At 35.5% G+C, this 21,909-nt stretch overlaps 1 protein-coding gene across 1 annotated transcript in view; it reads left to right on the top strand.

The window, feature by feature from the left end:
* The window catches only part of LOC140155496 (apoptotic protease-activating factor 1-like), a 68,726-nt gene that overhangs the window by 43,293 nt on the left and 3,524 nt on the right, over window positions 1-21,909 (top strand). The window contains exons 15-23 of the mRNA XM_072178359.1: window positions 185-310; window positions 2,343-2,468; window positions 3,936-4,055; window positions 5,930-6,049; window positions 7,164-7,289; window positions 8,767-8,889; window positions 10,063-10,188; window positions 12,284-12,421; window positions 21,615-21,737. Of these exons, the coding sequence (XP_072034460.1) occupies window positions 185-310; window positions 2,343-2,468; window positions 3,936-4,055; window positions 5,930-6,049; window positions 7,164-7,289; window positions 8,767-8,889; window positions 10,063-10,188; window positions 12,284-12,421; window positions 21,615-21,737 (1,128 nt within the window). The remainder of the gene's footprint in view (window positions 1-184; window positions 311-2,342; window positions 2,469-3,935; window positions 4,056-5,929; window positions 6,050-7,163; window positions 7,290-8,766; window positions 8,890-10,062; window positions 10,189-12,283; window positions 12,422-21,614; window positions 21,738-21,909) is intronic.

Here is a 21,909-nt window from a genome sequence, read left to right as displayed (position 1 = left end):
TTGAAATAAATTTAATCTGAATCTGAAAAAAAAACAGGCACGTCTGACCGGGGTCCAAGTGTATAAGATTGGACATGTGTAAATGTGTAAACATGACATATATGCCTAATAAAGGTTTGAAAAATTCATTTAAAAAAAATCATACATGATGGCTGTAACTAGACTTGCTTGTAATTATTTTCAGATATGGCAGGTAGACAGTGGTGAACAAATTGGCAGATGTGAAAGCAGGTCTACGTCCATTTTATGCTGTGCCTATTCTCCAAGTGATGGAGTCATTGCTGGAGGACTTTCTGACTTCTCTGTTTGGGTAGGTGCTTCCTGCAAAATGTTGTATGGATATTTCATGGGCTATTGGGCTGTTCTATTTAAAATCCACACTCTCCCTGTTGAAGAATTTGGAAATATCTTCCACAAGGGGAGCATGAATATCAAATGGAATGAGCACATTAGGCAGCTCCATTTAAATTTCATACACCCTCTGAGAAAGATTCAACCTGAACCTTCCATGGAGGGAGAGTGAGTTGCAAATGGAGCTGCCTAATGTGTTCATTCCATTTGAAATTCATACTCCTCATGTGGAAGATATTTCCAAAATCTTCCACAGTGGTAGTGTGGATTTTATATGCAATAGCCCATTCCAGTTGAAATCCATATACCCTTATTGAAGACATGACTTTAATGTTCCACACAGGGAGTGTGAATTTCAAATGGGGTCACCTGTATGACTGTATTGACACCCCCTGTGTTGGAGATTATAGTCATATCTTCCATAGGGGTGTATGGATTTCAATTGGAATAACTCATGTCATTTCAATATTTCATATACCGTATTCATTCCAATAAGCGCCCAGGGCGCCTGACAAAGTCATTTTTGATAGGCGCTTATTTTTTATATGGTTTACCTAATTTTTTCCTAACAGGCGTTTATTAGAGACGAATTTACGTACGTTATAAAAGGGTCCTGAGACGTTCTAGTAGCTTTTCTGATGCAGAAAATGTATTGCAAGTTTACACAGGACTTATAATCACCAGCTATTTCACTGTATCGACATCTATCCGTCAATTCGACGCAAGTGGTACCCTTTAGCAAATTGAAAAAACCCTGGGTGGGCGCTTATTGGGGCATGGGCGCTTATTGGAACAAATACGGTACATGTTTTGGAATTTGTTTTGTGCAATGAAGATGTGTGTGTCTGTTATTTGTTAATTCATTTAATTGTGCTTACTATTCATGATTTAAGTTGTAGCTACTTAAGAGGGGTACTACACCCCTGTGGTAAATTCGTGACTATTTTTGCATTTTTCTCTAAAAAAATAACACACTGGTAACAAAAGTTATTTATATTATTGGGGCAAGGAAACCAATTACTACACTGAAATTTCAGTGCCTCAAGACAAGTGGTTCAGTATATATGATAGAAAATGAGGTACATTCTAGCGGTACCTCTTTTCTTATCATAAATAAAGAACTGCTTGTCTTGGGTCACTCAAATTCCAGTGTAGTAATTGGATTCCTTGCCCCTATAATGTACACAACTTTTGTTACCACTGTGTTATTAGTTTTTGAGAAAAATGCAAAAATAGACACAAATTTATCGAGGGGTGTAGTACCCCCTTAAGTCATTTTTATTTTTGACATTGCACATTTAAAAGAGCATTTTATGGTCTATAGCCTCATCCCCCACTTTTCAAAAAAAAAGGTGGGTGCAAAAAAATTCTAGGAGATTCAGTTACTTGTCAAATTTGTATAATTTATGTTCAGAACAATATTACGGCACATTGGTCTATGGATCATTATATTATTATGGTTCATTGACAGCTAATTAAAACCTGACTCGAAGGTAAAAATAAATTTGAAATAAGGCAACAAGAAAAACCTTACAAGTTTCACATGTGGACAGACTTTTCAAGTATTAGGGTCGGTCGGGATTTTTATCCCCAGAGGCTAAAATGACCTTAAAATATCACCACCAACATGAAAAAGTTATCAAAAATTTGATGATTTTTTTTTTGCAAATTAACATATCTTGAAAAATGTTCTGAATTTTTACAAAAATTTAAGTCATAATTCAATAATTTTTTCCAAAAACTTGTTCATGATTTGTAGGGAAACTAAAAAAAAAAAGATTTTCCAAAAATGCAAAATCTGGGTAGGTATGTCCTGTAAAACAGGTTTGTTTTATCATCACTTAAACTGTAACTTTTAAGTGTAACCCCAAAACATAAAAGAATGAACAAATTCTACAAATAATTTTGTTATACATGTAGCATAAACAATCTACTTTTTTTTTGCTTAGTTTGTACATACGTCAACACTATTTGTTTTCTTTTGCATATAGCTATGGGATAGCCATACCTTCAAACCACTTACCGTATACAAGGGCCATACCAGCTGGGTGCTATCAGTATCATTTGACAAGGAAGGACAGAAGTTGGTCTCGGCATCGGATGATCAGACTGTCATGGTACGTTTTATCTGTTAAAATAAATGTCAACATTTGATGGAATCGGACTGATTCAATTGAGCCAAAGACAGCAGATACAGATAAGAATAAGGAGGAAAAACAATGCAATAACATGCATTAAAAATTTGAAACTTTTTTCTGAAAAGTGAACATTTTGTGAAATTTTCTTGCAAAAAAAAGGTTGACTTTCAATGTTTTGTACATAAAAGACTTTTTTCTGAAAGTGAACAATTTTTATGCCTCCACCGCGAGGCATACTGTTTTTGCAATGTCCGAGTTTCCGAGCTTCCGTGCTTCCGTCCGTCCGGATGCTGTATCTCGGGCATGAATGGGCGGATTGACTTCAGAATTTCAGGATAGGTGCGTCATGGTCAAAAACTATGGATACTTTTTTTGGGTGGGGTTCAAGGTCATATACTGAGGTCAAAGGTCAATCTGAGGTCAAATTAGTAAATTAACAAAAATGGTCATATGGGCATGTAACTTGGTGGGTACAGTCAACATTTAGAGCCAAATTTTTGGAAGGTCATTTTGGGGTCATCCGAGGTCATCCAGAGGGTCATCTGAGGTCAAATTACTAAAAACTGCCGTATGGGAATGAAACTTGGTGGGTACTGTCAACATTTAGAGCCAAATTTTTGGGAGGTCATTTTGGGGTCACCAGGGGTTATCTGAGGTCAAATTACTAAAAACTATCATATGGGCATGAAACTTGGTGGGTGCAGTCAACATTTAAAGCCAGATTTTTGGGAGGTCATTTTGGGGTCACCAGGGGTCATCTGATGTCAAATTAGTTTGAACTATCATATGGCCATGAAACTTGGTGAGTACAGTCACATTTAGAGCCAAATGTTTGGGAGGTCACCCAGGGGTCATCCGGGGTCACCCAGCTTTGTATCAACTTGTGAGTATGTGCCACATCACTCCCTTTGGTGGAGGCATCACGGTCGACGCTTTGCGTCGAAAACCGCGACATCCGAGAACCGTGGTCCATCTAGTTAAAATTGTCTTTCAAAAAAGGCTGATTTACAATGTTTTGTTTATAAAAAGTCTCTTTTTTCAGATTTTTTTTTTATTTTGGGACATCGTATCCCCCCCTTGGTTACCGCTTTGTAATCAACAAATGCAAGATGATAGTTTGTTTGATTTGAATGGTATTCAGCCACTCACACACTAAACGACGTGTTGAAGATAGTTATAACATACAGCTGTACATTGCAAATTCCGAGCATTTGTAAAAAATGACTGTGGTATAGGGCCTACTGGGGAAGAACCGTTCATCGTACTAGCACATTAAACTTTCATGGAAACATAACATACGCAGATAAGCCAGAGGAAAATACTCTGGATATACCTGTTGTGCTTGGGCTTGAACTCCAGACCTGAATTTGTTGCATCCGATGCTCTAATTACAGAGCTACACAGACTGTGTGGTATATTTATATTTTCTTGTAATTTATATTACAGATTTGGAAAGTCAGTGATAAAGAAAGTGAAAAGAGTATCATCTTGAAAAGAGAGTTTGCTGTTGAGTTTGGTGAGGAGGATACAGCAGTGGTAGCATCAGATACGCAACACAGATGTTTGGTAGGTACTTGTAGTGAAATAGTTTGAGTACTAGCCTAAGGCGACGAAAACAAACAAATCTGTTTTACAGGATTTAAGGCCTTGTCAATTTTTCAGGATTTTTTTTTTTTTTTTTTTTTTTCTAGAGGCTAAAATGACCCAAAAATTTTACCGAAAGCTTAAAAAAGATTTTTGCAATCATATTTTGAAGTATAAAATCAATACATTTGGACTCCAAAACTGCTGATTTTACATGATTTTAGCAAAAAGTTTCAAAAAAATTTTTCAAAAAAGGCAAAATCTGGGTCGGTCGGGCCTGTAAAACATGTGCTTTTTTGTCACCTAATCACTTGATTTGAAGAACGTTTTATAGGCAAGAGTGGTTTGAAGTGTGTTGCATCAAACAGGGTTCCCATGGTCCTTGAATTTGAAAACTCCGTTTCAAGGCCTTGAAAGTCCTGGAAATTTGCACAAGATCCATTGAAAGTCCATGAAAATTGGAATTTTACCTAAAGTATAATTTTGGCAAAATTTGGGGAGTGGAGAGGAACTGTCACTTTCGTTAATATGCATCTTTTTGAAAATCATGCTTTTGGACCTTGAAAGTCCTTGAAAAGTCCTTGAATTTTAAAGGCTTCAAGGTGTGGGAACCCTGACTAAAGTAGAGAATTAAAGTGTTGTTTTGAGACCCAGCCGTGTGTTTGTTATATCGCCTGATATGACGCAGGAGATAGCATTATTGTACGTGGAACAATGAGGCGGCATTCTTAAACAGATCAACCGTAATCATGTTTGCATTACGTCTTTATGGCCACTTTTCAACCTGTACTCCTGTGCACAAGATGAATCCATTGAGTTCTTCACATGCGAACACGCAATATTGCACTGCGCCAACGCAAGAGATCATTGGATGCATTGCATATATACCATGTTACATCAGATTCCAAATGAAAATCTACAATCTGACCAACGCCACTCCACTGGTTGCCAGAGTCAAGATTCATCAACTCAAAATTCTCGGCTATATACTGCGTCTTCAAGACGGCAAGCCTGTGAAAGAATATGCCCTTTATATTCCACCACATGGGAAGAGGAAACAGGGATGGCCGCGCACACTGTACTTACAGTATGTCCAGCACCTCCTGGGAGATACTGAAGGGATGCTGCCAAACAAAATTGTTTCGCTTGCCCAAGATCGCAATAATTGGAGAAAGCTTGTAGTCGCCTGTCCCGGCAGCCGACTGATGATGATGATGATCACATGCTACATACATGCATAACACACAGTTCAATACGCACCAAGCTGTACTCCATTGTCCCATATGACACAGGCACCTCACCTCACCTCAGGTACCATCCTCATCCTCATCAAAGTACTGTAGCTTGTGTTTTCTCACTGTTGTCAGGAGTCTTACTTTTGGATCGATCTGGGCAAGAACCCATTCATTGGTGTGTTTGTCTTGCCAAGTGACATGCAAGATACGTCGGTAGCACCACAGTTCAAAGGCTGAGATCTTTTTGGTGTCTGCCTTCTTCTTCAGGGTCCAGGCTTCACATCCGTAGGTTGCTATATGGGGAATATGTGTGCCTGAAGCAGTCTGGTTTTGACTTTGATTGAGAGTGACCGGTCTTTGAGTAGGTTTTGGATTTGACTGAATTTGTTTCTTGCTATTGCAAGCCATCTTCGGATCTCCTTTGAGGTGTCATTGTTGTTGGAGCAGGTAGCACCTAAATATTAAATTAAAAGAAAAACTAAATGAAATTAAAAGAAAAACTAAAATACTTTTTAAGAATATTCTTTAGTATTTACGTTAATGTGTTCTCAGATATATGCAAAAATGCCTTGGTCAAATATGCTTTGTAAACACGTTTCAATTTGTACAATTATTTTTTAGATCATAAAAGGCAACAACACAGTACCCATACCCATGAGCCAGGGTACATCGCGAGTGCGATCAGTAGCATTATCTTCAGATAGGAGAGCAGCTTGCGGTTGCGATGATGGGCAAATCAAGGTATGAAATCAGGATTATTTAAAGGCCCATTCAGTGATCCCAGCTAAGGTGTAAAAAATTAAAATTGTTTATAAATTGCCTAAGAGTAAAGGATAGGTCATTAAGGGATCTGGAATGAGCGTTTTGAGCGTTTCGACAGTATTTTTTGTGGGACATGAGAGCACATCAGACATATCGAATTGCATTCTGAATGCGAAGAATGTCTTTCTGATATCAAATAATTTTCATTTTTGAAATTCACGATAATAATACAAATTTTATGACAAATTATTAAAATTTGATATTTTTCACATTTTTGATATATAACAGTCTTCAAAGTAAATTTTATAAATCTAATGATATATTCTTAAAGTTTATGTAGCTGGGAGGAATAGCCGACGATCCATTGTAAATTTTGACCTTTCATATTGAAGATATGGATTTTTTCCCTAAAAGACCTAATTTTTTTTGGTGTTTTTGGGAAAAAAATCCATATCTGCAATACGAAATGTCAAACTTTTCAATTGATCATCGGCTTTTCATCCCACCTACATACACTTTAAGTATAAATCATCAGTTTACTTCGAGTACTGTTAAATATCAAAAATAAAATTTTTTAATCATTTACCATAAAATGTGTATTACATTGCGAATTTTAAAAAAAATCAAAATTATTTGATATCAGAAGGACATTCTTCGTATTCAGAATGCGATTCGATATGTCTGATGTGCTCTATAATGTCCCACAATAAATACTGTCCAAACGTTCATCCCCCATCCCTTAAGTTTGTCATTAAAATTGCCATTCAATTTGAAATTTCAGATTTGGAAAAGCTATAGAACAGATCGGGATGAAGTTAAAAGTAGTTTAATTTGGATCGGGCGGTCTGGTGTGCAAAAAATGATTCGGGCGGGTTTGTTCCAAATTTTTTTGGGACGGGTCGGGTTATTCTGGGAATGCCAGAATCGGGCTGGAAAAAATCTTGTCCAGCAATATATTTATATTGATTGTTAGTAGTGAATGTGATTTAATTCATTAAAATGTAACTATTTTAAGCAGTTTGCTGAATTTGTTGAATCTGCTATTGCATTATATTATAATAACTTCTTCACTTTGTGGGTTTTTCCCTTCCAGTTGCTCAGCATTGCTGATGCGTCACAGCTTCAAGAGTTGAAAGGTCATAAAGGTAGTGTTCGTTGCTGCGTGTTCACCAAGGATGCCTCTGTACTAGTGTCTGCCTCGGATGATAACACCATCAGGGTAAGATAACTGATTGTGATGAAAAAGAAAAGTGTGGTATTACAAGTTATACATGTATGTGGGGATTTTACATTTACTTTAAGGGATCTGATATTAACGTTTAGCGTTTTCACATATTTTTTGTGGAAGCTTGAGAGTACACCAGAGATATCGAATTGCATTCTGAATACGAGGAATGTCCTGATGATATCAAATGATTTTGATTTTTTGAAACTAACTTTATAAATCTAATGATATGTATTTAAAGTGTATGTAGCTGAGATGAAAAGCCGATGATCAATTGAAATTTTTGACCTTTCATATTGAAGATAAACATTTTTTTCCCAGAAAGACCTAAATTTTGTTGGTGTTTTGCGGGGAGAAATCTGATGTGCTCTCATGTCCCACAAAAAACCTAACCCCTTAAATTAGGTCCAAAAAAGTATGTCTCATCAGTGTTTTTTGTGTTTGTTTGTTTAAACGTTTTTTCTTGTAGAATTTCCAGGTATTAAACACATGTTTATTAATCAATAAGGTGTGGTGTTGCACTTTGTGGAGAGGAGCATATAATATATAATAGTTTGCTTTATATGTGCAAACTCCATTAATGTAGAAGCTTTGTGAGAAAAAGTATCAAAACGTTAGCAACTTAGAAATGTTTATGAAAGAACCCTGCTGACAATATTTTGAATAATTATTTCTGTGAAGCCAACACATCTAATATTTTGTTTTGTGAAATAATCCTTGGTTCGGTACATGTTGAATTAAATTGCTATGGCACACCCAAATAAACTCTACCATGAAGACATAAACACCTCAAAAGAAATAAGTCCCCCTCTGAACATGTCGTCATAACATCGTAAGGTTTCGTTTTGTACCAACAAATCTAACTTTGAAATAATTATATGACTGTTTACTAAGTGCTGTGTGAAAATGAGAGATTTCCATGACTTCAGGGCTGAATGAGCCTAAATTGAAGACAAAAAGTGCCCTTTCCAAAAGTCACAAAGTAGGCCTATGCTTGTTAACTGCAAGGCGTATTGGGACAAGGAATGGAACTGACCATCTTACAACTCACTGTGCTGAACTCTGCACCAAGGGGATTTGCATGGCTGAATGATCAAGAATCGATACACATTACAGTAAATGTTCACTTGGTGAGGATTTTAAACTGCACTCAAACACATTGGGTTTTCCATTAGTGACAAGCCATGAATCAACTTTTGTGACAAGCATAGGCCTACTTTGTGACTTTTGAAAAGGGCAGTTTTTGCCTTAAATTTAGGCTCATTCAGCCCTGAAGTCATGGAAATCTCTCATTTTCACACAGCACTTAGTAAACAGTCATATAATTATTTCAAAGTTAGTTTTGTTGGTACAAAATGAAACCTTACGATGTTATGACGACATGTTCAGAGGGGAACTTATTTCTTTTGAGGTGTTTATATACATCTCCTTCTTTTCTAACATTTGGTATTTTATTTATTTGTACTTGTAGGTATGGAATTTGGAGCAAGGTACCAGTCTAGAGTTAGCAGGTCACTCAGGATGGGTGACCAAAATTAGACTCTTCCACAACGACACAAGGATACTGTCTTCATCGCACGATGGATCACTCAGGGTAAATTTTGGTTTTATCTTTGAACTTTTGTAACTCAAAAATAAGATTTATACACCAAGTGGTTTCAAAAATAGTATATACTTAAAGGAGTATTTCGTGATCCTAGCATCCTCTTTTTATGACATTTTTCAGTAGATATCCATGAAAAAAGCTTATTCCCAAAATTTCAGTTGATTCCGATTTTGCGTTTGCGAGTTATGCATGATTATGTATATTACACTGCTCCATAGACAATGTGTTGTAATTTCGTTCTCGTATAACAGAACGAAATTCAAATTTCACGATATCTTTGCTAAACGAATTTATCTGCAAGAAATTTTTTGTACATAAACATTATGTAGTCAGAGGTTTCCAGCGATATAAAAATCTCAACTTTTTTTGAGAAAAGTTGGGGGATGATGCTGTGGATCACGTAATGCCCTTTTAATATAAAGGTGAAAAATGTTATGGATCAACAGTTAAATAAATGATTTGGGTAATTTTTACTACATAATATATAATTGGTTTTTTTACCAGGTTGAAATCAAATGGGCGACAGGAGTTGGTCTACACCCATAACTCACCTAATGTTGCTTGTGAGTGACAAAGAATGATGACCAAAATTTGTCCAGTAATGTTAATGCAGGCTTCCAGTCCATAACCAGATATGCAATGCATATTATGCATCCTTTTAAGCTTTTAAACTTAAAGCCATAATGTACGGTCTTATAATATGAAATTGGTTAATTTTTTTCAAACCTGATTTTTTTGCATATTTGTAATGTTTACACATGTCCCAACTTGCACCTAAATGGAATCAGCCAAATTTGTTGTCTTTGTAGGTCAACAGAGCAAAGTTCGACATATTATCATAATTTAAAAATTATGATAATATGTCCTCCCATAGAACTGCATGTTAAATGGCCAAAATAACCAGTGGGGTTTCTTTCACTTTACCTTGTTATTTCAACTTAAAATGGACAGCAACCCTTCCCGGCAGTTATTACTAATATTATTTCAACATTTTTAATAAAGAATAACAAAATTAAAATTGGACGGAAATCGTACATTAAGGCTTTAATAGTTTCATTTATCATCGATATGTGCTTTTATGACATTTTCATGAATAATTAGAGTAACAGAAGAATGATTAATTTACTTGTTTGTTTGTTTGTTTGGTGTGTTTGTTTTCAGATATGGGATCTATCAAGTGGGAAACAGTTGAAGATGATAATCGCCCATACCGACACATTGCTGTCATGTGACCTGTCACCTGATGAGACAATGGCTGCATCAGTCTCAGTCGATAAGACAACCAAGGTGAGTGGATGCTAGGGATGAGCATATGTTAAAAAGATGTGTGACAGGCAGGACATGCCAATGTCACATGTAGCAATTTCACTTCATGTGTTCCTTTTACTTTTCATAGAAATGTTGAAAATTATGCATGTAGGCATCATGAAACTTCAGTTTAACTTAAACTTCCATCCTGTTCATTGCCATATAAAAAATGGTAGAATTTCACATTCTTGCCTAAAATACACTCGTACATATGTAATTCTATAGTATTGACAGTGATAATATGCTGTTACATACTGTAGGTGCCGTCATATAAATTTTGAATCCAGAAACGAACCGGAATTGAATACTTTGCAATTTTCACCCCTATTTTTAAGCTTTTTTCTTTAAGAATTTGCTTGCAATAAATGCCACCTTTAGAAAAATTGCACATCCCCAGGGCTTTTATTACAGACAATACAGTAATAGGCCTAACATGTTGACTGGAGCGGGATTTTGGTCATGTGACTTAGATATGACGTTAGAGTCACATGACAGGATGGGCTTGAAGTGTCATGTCGGCTTTGAACTTGGTACACATATATTTTATATATTCATACGATATGTTTCTCTAGTTTTTTTGGAAGGAAACTACGGTGGTAACATCCGATACTCAACAAACATGTTTGGTAGGTTTATAGACAAGTTATTAGGAAAATCATTCATTCATTTATTAATTTTTACTCATCATATAACAAAATATGCATGAGAAATATAAAAACAAGGTAGTATATCTTTAAGTTAAATAGAAGAATCACTATTGAAGTTACTAAGACATTTTGGCATCGTGATATTTTGAGTTGGAGCCCCAAACACCCCCTCCCCCACCCCTGGGGTCATTATTAATCTGCTCATACCAACTTCGCAGAACCTTTTTCTTGTTTGTATATTAAAACTTTTGAGGTTTTGTTTAACATCATTAATGTCATAACAAAATGTTTTCACCACATTCAGAAATCTTATACTTAGTTTATTTTCTTTCATGTTTGCTTTGTATTTATTCTTAGAGTTATAGGTGCACTATAAGTTTTGTATGTAATGCTAAAAAAATAGAATGTATCAGAGCTATCAAACACATCTGTTAGGCAAAAAAAAAAAAAAAAAATTGTTTGTTTGTCCATAGAGGCTTATGAAACAGTTGGGTCGGTAGGTCGGATTTTTTTTTTTTTTTTTTTTACAGATATTGCACTTGAAACTGACAATTTGAAGACTGGTAAATAAGTCAAAACACACAGCACTTTACTGGTTTAACTCTTGAGATGGTTCTGCATGTTATACTGTTCATTTTCTTCACATTTTCTTTTTTAAAATTTATACTAACCACTGTTTTATACGATGTCCCATCGATGCCCAAAAAAAAAAATCAAAAATCAAAAAAAAAAAAATTTGGGGGGCCTAATATGCGGTGCTCATTTAAAACACATTAGTGACAATTTTGTGAGACTAACACTTCATAAACATTTAAGTTTTCAAAGTTTTGAATATCTCAAACTTGTTTTTTACTGGAAAAAAAATCCAAAAAAAAACAATGCATTCTGCATTGAATTTAAAATCTTCTCAAGCTCTAAAACATTTTTTGGCCTGATGTAATGTAATTGCAGCATTAACCAATTTATTTGCATCATAATAACATTATAAAAGGACTGATCATACTAAATTGGAAAATTATGTTGTATAAGATTTACGATATTTATTTCTCACAAGAGAGGAAAGCTTTCATCATGTTTACTTTTGGATGAAGTCAGTCCTAATTAATATTAGACACATGGGGGTGCTGTTGGGCTATTCTGAGCCATTGACACCAGGCACCAGATGGTGTGAGTCGGCTCAGAAGACTGTACAAGTCCAGTACTTAACTAATAACAGTTTAGACATGGCAGGGTTGGGTGTTAGGGTTAAGGACATAAATAAGTCTGTCACAGACCATATGTCATAGATTGGGAGGAGGCAAACAAAGAATGGGTACACATTATATTATCTGTCAATAGTCGTGCAGTACAAGTACTTTTGATATTTTGTTTTAAAATATTTTTAACAGTTTGTAAAAATGATTTTTTTTAAAATATATGTTCTACAGATCTGGGCAATTGCTGCTGATGGCACTATAGGTCAAATTGTCCATTCCTTACAAGGACATGAGGACTCTGTGAGGACCTGCTGCTTTTCTCCTGATAGCAAGTACTTAGCAACAGGAGATGATCAAGGGGTTGTTAAGGTAGGTTCCGAGTTTGTGGCACAACTTTGATATAAAATTGGATGATTTGAACCCAATACACAAATTTATTGGTGGAGCTATGAGCTTTAAGGTTATTAATTATTTTAAACTGTTGTGATTTGGTAGTTCACAGCATCTTACGAATGGTAGTGAGCTTTGGAAAAAAACTGCATTGCTCAATTCATAGCGAGCGTGTAGAAGAATTAAAATATCACAGATTAACGTTTTCAATCCCATCAATTGAAAACCAATTTAACCCCTGCAGAATAAATGCTGTAGTCCCGTTGGTAAGGCCTATTGTGTGAATTTGTGTACTGTTGCTAAGTCACGTGGTACACAGGCGATGTTTTGCATTCCGATCATTTCTTGTTTCGTCATTATTTTGTCAGATTCAACAAGACTAGGTTGTGTTTAAAAAATTTTCTTTCGGAAGCTTTTTAGTTTGCATATTTTACAAGTAGTAATCCCAGTAGCTTATATTAATTTGGAAGTGTATTTACAACAATATTTCGTGGCGTGGACCATGTTTTCATTGATGGTTTTCGTCGGAAAAAATACAACAAAATATGTGCGGCGGTTTGGAATTTCAAGAACTTTGAGTGGAACATTGGGAGAAAAGGAGTCTATACCACCAGCTGGATCGAATTTTATGTCTATTTGCGCTATCACCGAGAGCATCTCGCCAGGTGCATGGCTGATAATTCATCAGTTATGAAAGTACAAGTCCGATCATAGGCTAATGATATAGTTCCATTTTGGTTCCCTTACGATTCCAAAGTCTTTTTTACATGAACGGAAAATCGTTGTTTAATTTACGCATCGAAACAACTAGCTGCAGCAATCAAGTAAAAGTCGTCAATATTATCATAGTGATGGTACTGCGGCAAGTGGAAATTGTGACATTGTCTGGGATTCTCTTAAATATTTTATAAAATAATAAAATAGTTGGACAAAACTAACCCGAGTGATAGAGAGGCGAAGTTGCTGGTATTTTAAATGCGGAATGTGACAATTTTACGTGGGTCACCCAGCGTCGGGCGTTATCCGGCAGCGGTGTTGAGAGCAGTCAAGATGATGAGTTGATTCGGTGAGAAATTTGCTTTTATAATCAATCCCGGGTTTTAATAGCAGGCCTAGGCCTAAGGCTAAAGCCTATAGGTAGAACACATTTGTAAAAATGGGCATTGGAAGTATAAATAACATTGGGTCGAAAAGCGATTTATTTTATAATTTCACTTGACACGGTTTTAAGTTTTTCAAACTGTGATATTCACACAAGCAGAACGCATAAAACCAGGTTGCCAAAAATTTCTGCTTGAATTGCTGCCCAAATAATCAAAAAGTCTCCAAGAATGGTTTAATTTGGTTTAACTTTATGGGAGCCAAATGTTAAAAAGTCGTAAAAATTTTCCTTAATCATTGCTTTTTTGAGGCCAGGAAATTGTCAAAAGTCGCAAATAAATAAATAAAAATCGAAATTGGCAATACTAAATGGCGGTCTCGATGATTGCGTAAATTGTTTACCGTCAATCAGTCCTGGGGATTTTGCAAATAGCCAATTTCTGCGGCGTGCTATCAACAGATTATTATTGATCAACCCATTTACGAGAAATTACATTAAGTTATTTATTTAAATGGAATGACGTCATTCGAACATGTATCACATAAACAAAGATATTTACATTGTTGAACTTGCGATATCAAGCTGTGTCCGAATCGAAATTTGAGTGCCAATAAGGAGCAGTTATGATTAAAATGTTTATTATTTAGTTTAATTAGTGGGTTTTCACATTATAATTTGCATCGTTCACATAATGTATCAACTTAATTGAGAGAAAAACATCGGACTTCTGCAGGATAAAATAGGCGCGTGGTATAGGTTGCAGAATTCGACATGCTTGATTTATCGAATCCATGGACGGAAAGATCAATGCCTGGTTAAAAACACATGGATCAGAAACAGCAACTTTATATAATCATGCTGATGGTTTTTAGTTAAAAACAAACTGTATTGTTGTTGCTGCAATAATTCCAGGGCATTGCAGGGATTATAAATTAATCCCAGGGTTTCAGTCCTGAGAAGGTAAAGAGGCGGAGCCAGGCGAGGTGTGCTGTGACTCCTGCTTTGCATAATGCCCTGCTTTGTCCAATCGTGGGACAGGAGTCATTCACAGGCCGCGCTTTTGGGGCGCTAAGCGTATTTTCGGTGATTAGTGTCGGGAAAATTTACAAGCAGTTTGTATTCCCATCCGAAGTTGAAAATAATAATAAAATAAGATAAAATCTTGGCCAATATGGCCAAGAGTTCAATGAGACAAGTGTTGGGCGATATGCAATATAGTAACATCGCTATGCGGTGCATTAGTGATGCTGCGGTATATGATATCCTGATATTGCAAGTGGGATATTCGTGAATCATTTAGTCTGATTAAAGAATGTTAGTGGCTCTTGGAAAAGCTTGAAATTACTGGAATTCAAATTTTGGTTGGATTTTCATGAAAATTCCTGGAAAATTGTTTGAAGCAATCGGTAACTTGGGTTAGGATATGTGAACAGATTTCCTTTCTGGCATAAAATACTAACATCGAAGGGCAGCATTATAATTTAACAAATTTGGGGATCGTTTTTCTGACATATGCAAAGGTTGTTGGATTTTGGTCATTCAAGGCAATCGGTGAAGGTCAAAGTTAGAGTCCTTCGTATGTAAATTACAGAAAATATTAACAATTGGTTTTCTGACATATGCATAGGTGTTGGCATTTAAGGAATTCATAGAAGATGTATCATCAGGAAAGCAAAATTGTAGAGTCATCTGATGTAAAACAAGTTTGGTGGATCTTGGTACGATTCCTTTTACTTGCCCAAATTAACTCGGCATAGTTTTTACTAGATTTGGTTTTACTCTACTTGGCAGCATCTTTGTGAAGCTCGCCTAGATAGTGGGAACAGTGCACACTGCCTTTCCACTTGGACCTTCTGGCATAATTAAAAAGTTGAAAAGTAAATAAAGAGGTAAATAAATAAACAAAATAAATGGAAAAATAATCATGTTCAAGATCAATTCAATTTTCAACTCCTTAGTATATAGTAAGGTAGTTTTATTAATAATCAGGCTTGTATATATGCAAAAGCCTTTGCTTGCACAATATGCTTCCATTTTTCTGTGTTCTTCATTGCAGATTATATCAGGTAACAGGCGGAAGACGTGTTGCTTGTCGTGAGACTGGAGATTTGTTTATGACCACAATAATATTTGACGGTGATCTCATCATCAAGCATATAACGGGTTTACTTCAGTTAGACATGGAGCCACGTAACAGCTACATTGCAGCAATCAATGACTTATATTTTGAATTAACATTTTGAATTAACATTGAATGTTGCACGTTGCTTTATCTACAAACTACGTACAATGGAAGAATCATGTCAAGTGCTTTTAAAAACAATAAAATGGTGTACAATCTGGTAAGAATCACAAATCACGCATACAATTGTACGTCGTCGTTGTCTTGTGGGTCATAAGTAATATGACTGACCTGGTATTGCGATTTAAGAGTGTTGTTTCAACTCTGCCTGTCCAATCCAAGATGTTGCATGTTGAGCATTCACAGGGGACAGTCTATTTCGTTTTTGAATGTCATCTGACCAATAGACCTCTGTTCCCAAAGTCATGCAGTTGCTGCAATCAATCTTCTGACATTCTGAACATTTGACAGGTATGTACACTTGTACAGCATCATCAATTATACTTTCAGTTGTTAGGTACTCAAAATTGTTTAATGAAAGTATGCATAACATTTGGAATGCACACTGAATATGTGCACATGATATAGTGGATTAAGGAGATGTAAATTTAAGGCTAAGTACAAGAACACTTTTAAGTGTTCTTGTACTTTATAGAATTCAATTGTCAGAATTCAATTGTCAGATTGGTATAAGTTAATAAGCAAGGAACGTGTCAAGTTGCTGCTTCAGAAGCATGAATGTTTGTTTTTGTTTTGTTTTGTATTGTTTTAAACGATCATCTTGTTCAGAACCATGAATTGCCCTATTGTTTTTATTTAACAAATATTTATTGAAAGCCGGTCTAGCATGTGGGATTTGATCGATTAAGTTTGGTAATACTAAGGAAGGAATCAACTCCAGGTTGGCATGGGATAGCCTAGGCAGGGGCCAAGTACTATGCCCTCAAATTTTTCTTGTTCAACTAAATTCAAAATCAAAAATTGTGTTCAAGTTTTTTCGTGAGGTTCATGCAGCCGCCTAGTTATCACGTTGATTCAAGAAGTATGTTGACCTATTGTATTATAGAATAGGCATGTTATCCTAGTTCTCTGTACACTTTTATAGCATGGCACACTTCTCGTTTGATGATTTAAAAAAATGGTGCGGGGCTTAGTTGTACCAGAAATATACCAGAAATATAAACAAGTGGCACACAAAATTTGTAGAGCAGAGTTAACGTGTCATTACCCACAGATATAGTTCATCCAGATATGCGTAATGGGTAGGGGATTGCACTCACAGTCACCGTTTGGTCTCCTATATATCAGGCAAAAGAACATCCAGAGAGCTTCCCATATCCCCCAGGCTTAACTGATGAAAATTAAAGAATAAATAGAATATGTTTAAAAATCTGGGGGGATTGGGAAGTTTATTTCTCATTCAGTTCTTGCATGATCCATTAACTTCTTTGGCAGAGATTTTCTAATTTGAAACATATATCTATTTAAGTATGGATAAGAAATGCACAAAAATTAAAGTATGTAGACATTTTAGTATGGATCAAGTATCCAATTTAACCTGTCAGGGATTTCCCCTATATGAATGTACGATTCCTGGAAACCATCTTACAGGAATATATATTGTATATTTTGCATGCACAAATATTGTTAAAGGTTTCAGCCCATGTCATTTTATATTACTGGCTGTGCTCTTTGTTTGGATATTTATAATCTCCCCTTTTTGTAGTTCACTGGGGATGTGATTTTCAGATAGGTCATCTGGGGTGCTATATTAAATATTCCGTATTTATATTTATATTTTCTATTAACAAGATATTATTCAGCTCCCTCTGTAGGGGTCACGAGGGTGGTGACTTAAGATAGGTTTCATCTAGGTCCTCTAAAATATTCTTGTTTATTTTAAGATATTTATAAGCCCTTACTGTGTAGGTCACTGGGGTGGTGACTTTTGATAGTTCATCAGGGTCCTTTGTAAATCTAAATATCGTTTTGCTAATAAGTCCAGGTTTTGGGTGCTGATTCCTTATATGCATGCTATATATTTGTGTTACATACTTATTGCAAATAAATCATATATGTCTGTTGAACGTCTGACAAAGACGCAAATCATTGCTTCCAATTTCATTATTTTGTCTGGGGTTAATAACGTTTTCAATCCCATCAATTGAAAACCAATTTAACCCCTGCAGAATAAATGCTGTAGTCCCGTTGGTAAGGCCTATTGTGTGAATTTGTGTACTGTTGCTAAGTCACGTGGTACACAGGCGATGTTTTGCATTCCGATCATTTCTTGTTTCGTCATTATTTTGTCAGATTCAACAAGACTAGGTTGTGTTTAAAAAATTTTCTTTCCCACCCACCACTCCCTTTGCAATTTTTCATATTGAGAGTATAATAGTGGTGGTGCGGAAAAATTTATAAAGAAAATTTTAAGTTTGCATGTTAAAGTTAAAGAAGCAATTCTAACGTAATTGATAGAGCAAAGATTGGGTCACGATTCGTGATTTGATGATTGGTTTGGTGCAGTCGTCTAATTCCTTTTGAGAGCGGTAAATTGCTCAAATCATGAAACTCTTGATAGGTGCCTTCCTTTGCTATATCAATCAAGAACTTCCTGTTGATAGTTGAACTTCATTGTGTAAAATGTACATCTCAAGTGAATCTCTCTCCTTGGGCTAATAAGCATATAGTTAAATGTTATCTCATATGTTATAGCTTTTCAAACAAAAAATTAAAAGAAAAGGAAGAGATAGCTGTAGTTGATTAAAAATACACACATGTCTAACCATGTCATTTGAAGTGAGCAATGCTAAAGCATTAGCATCACTTTAAACAAATTTAAAATCCGCTGGCAGAGATTTTCTAATTTGAAACATATATCTATTTAAGTATGGATAAGAAATGCACAAAATTAAAGTATGTAGACATTTTAGTATGGATCAAGTATCCAATTTAACCTGTCAGGGATTTCCCCTATATGAATGTACGATTCCTGGAAACCATCTTACAGGAATATATATTGTATATTTTGCATGCACAAATATTGTTAAAGGTTTCAGCCCATGTCATTTTATATTACTGGCTGTGCTCTTTGTTTGGATATTTATAATCTCCCTTTTTGTAGTTCACTGGGGATGTGATTTTCAGATAGGTCATCTGGGGTGCTATATTAAATATTCCGTATTTATATTTATATTTTCTATTAACAAGATATTATTTAGCTCCCTCTGTAGGGGTCACGAGGGTGGTGACTTAAGATAGGTTTCATCTAGGTCCTCTAAAATATTCTTGTTTATTTTAAGATATTTATAAGCCCTTACTGTGTAGGTCACTGGGGTGGTGACTTTTGATAGTTCATCAGGGTCCTTTGTAAATCTAAATATCGTTTTGCTAATAAGTCCAGGTTTTGGGTGCTGATTCCTTATATGCATGCTATATATTTGTGTTACATACTTATTGCAAATAAATCATATATGTCTGTTGAACGTCTGACAAAGACGCAAATCATTGCTTCCAATTTCATTATTTTGTCTGGGGTTAAATACTTTTGTAGGTGCTGCGGTTCTTGAGTTACGTTGTGAAGAGGGCTGAAACAACAACACTTTTGTAAAATGTACATAACTCATTAACAACAATAAATTAAGCAAGTTTGCAAAGTATACGATTTGTAAAATGAACTTGGGCAAAACATCAAGGTGTTAATTTTCAATAATTTATTGATCTAGATAATGAAAATTGATTTTTAGGTTGCTTCGACCAACAATACCTCGTCTACCCTTAATATATTAGACGAGACGTAGTTGAGTCCAATATTTTAAAATCTAAAGCAAGACCAATTAATTATGTATTGGGCGCAAAAAATCATCCAATTTTATCATTATTATATACTATGATTTCAGAATCTTTTCTTGGTTAAAAATGTGATATTCGGTCAAAAATTTGATTTTCGGTCAACTGGACAAAAATAGTTGACAAAAAATGTTGGGGAAAATATGAGCCCATCCACCACAGTCCAAGTGTTGCGTGCAATGTTGATTATATTGGACTCTTTAACTCTGTATGTACAAAGTATAGGAAGGAAGATTCTGAGAATAATGTATAAACTTTTGCCACAAGTATTGCTGAATCACAGTTCTGATTGTATAATAAATAATACTGTATAAGTGGTAATTTTCGCGAGGTTTTTATTTCCGCGGATTTCGCGAATGGAATTCCATCCGCGAAATTAACACCTCGCGAATATATGTAATAATGTATTGCAAGTATAGGGCAAGACTAGGCAATCGCGAAAATAACAATTGCAAAAATGTCTCTGTAACTCCAAATCGCGAAAATAACTGTACGCGAAAATTACCACTTATACAGTAGATGTGTATGTGAAACTTCGTTGAGATGATGCCTCAACCAGCATGTTTGAATTTTGATGTAGAATGATTACAATCGTTCGAGAAATGATAAATAATGACAACTCAAGATGGAATTTTTGGGGCTGAATCACAGTGACATTGCTGTGAAAAATCTGTGTAGGTGAGACTCATTGACTTCGTTCACCTCATTCCACATTTTTTCCTTAAAGGGGGTTAACCCTATCAGTTTTAGGATATGGATTGTCTTCAAACTTACATACAATTTCAAATATTGTCCCCTTTATGCATCTATGGGAGAAAGCGAGAACATTTTCAGCGTAAAAGTGAATAATTAGCACAATTAGCAAGCCAATACGTTGAGTACGCATCCATTGCATTGTGGTCCGGCATCCAGAAACAACACTCCCGTCGAGTGCTTCGCCATAACACTACGCCCATGATTCTTGTGACAAAATATCCCATTCTTTTTATTTTAATTTGACCCTGATACATTTCCTTTTAATTTTGTATATTATCATCACGTACATTTTACACTTATCTTTTATTTTAGGGTGTGTTTTAATGAAAAAAGTGTGGTTTTTTATAATATTTCTAATTAATTAATTAATTAATTAATTAATTTTATAGGGGGGACATTTTTTCTCATATTTTTTTTCATATTCCTCGTATCATACTTAACAAGATAAGGTCTTGTTTTGTATTTATTTCATCCCTTATGTATTTCTTTATTTTAGTTTTAAGCGTTTATTATTATAGCGCCCTCATTTTTTCGGACCTATTTCCGTTTGTGCGAATTGGCAGGGAGTAATGGCTCTTATTCACGGAATCATTTTTCCTACCCAGAATGTCGAAGGTGGTTACCAGTATAGCCTGTTTGTTTCTTGATTTCTCCGAAAATACATCAAATTGGATCGTCAAATTTCAGGATGGTAATGAGAAAAATATAATCTATTAAATGATACCAAAAACTCATCAACAATGAGAAAAATCGGGGGGATGATGCTGTCGATCGGGTCACGGACCTTTAATGACACCCTCCCGCATATAAGTTTTAATTCCAACACTCTGTTAATGCTGTGTCTATTCATTTTTAAAGTTGATGGCTGAATCCTAAGAGCTCAACTAGAACCTTAGGGAGGACAGCTTTTATGGTCTACTTAGCTCAGCAATGCTTTGCTGTCTTCGATAGCGCATTGTATCGGAGAGGTACCTCGAAACCTAATTACACCACTTTATGTTAACATAAACTTACACACACATTATTGAATTTCTATTGAAACACAACCCCAGACATGCTTATTTAATGACCACTTGAGTAGTTGATGAGTGGGTCATTATGTATTTACTAAACACAAAGGAAATTGATTATGGTTTTACCATCGACTATGTTTATAATCCTGCTGCTCTGCTGAACGCTCCGATAGATATCAGCAAACTCGTATACTGTTCGCTTGTTCCTATCAAACGCTCTGGCGAACATGAACCATTATCGACGACAGCAAAGCATTGCTGAGCTAAGTAGACCATAAAAGCTGTCCTCCCTTAACAACCTTGTGTCTTATCCCTAAATTTTCTTGACAGATTTGGAATGTGAAAACAGGAGAGTTACAAGGGAGTAGCCAAGAGAATCACAACTCATGGGTAACAGATATCAAGTTTGCTGCCAACAGTCGTAAGCTGGTGTCTGTAGGGGATAACGTCAAGGTAGGTATATGTGTAGACAGATGGATAAAGTATTAGGCTGAAAATAAATACTAGTTTGTTTCCTGTAGTTTCTTATGGTGAGTTGAATCTATAAACTTAATGAAAGTTAATCTAGAGCTTACCTTAACCCTCTGCAAGCGGATGTCGACTGCAGACGACAAGTTTCAAATTT

The sequence above is a fragment of the Amphiura filiformis genome, chromosome 6 (genome assembly GCF_039555335.1).
Source record: "Amphiura filiformis chromosome 6, Afil_fr2py, whole genome shotgun sequence".
Lineage (NCBI taxonomy): Eukaryota > Metazoa > Echinodermata > Ophiuroidea > Amphilepidida > Amphiuridae > Amphiura > Amphiura filiformis.
The sequence above is the reverse complement of the archived record's forward strand: the minus strand, read 5'-3'. Positions and strand labels throughout refer to the sequence as shown.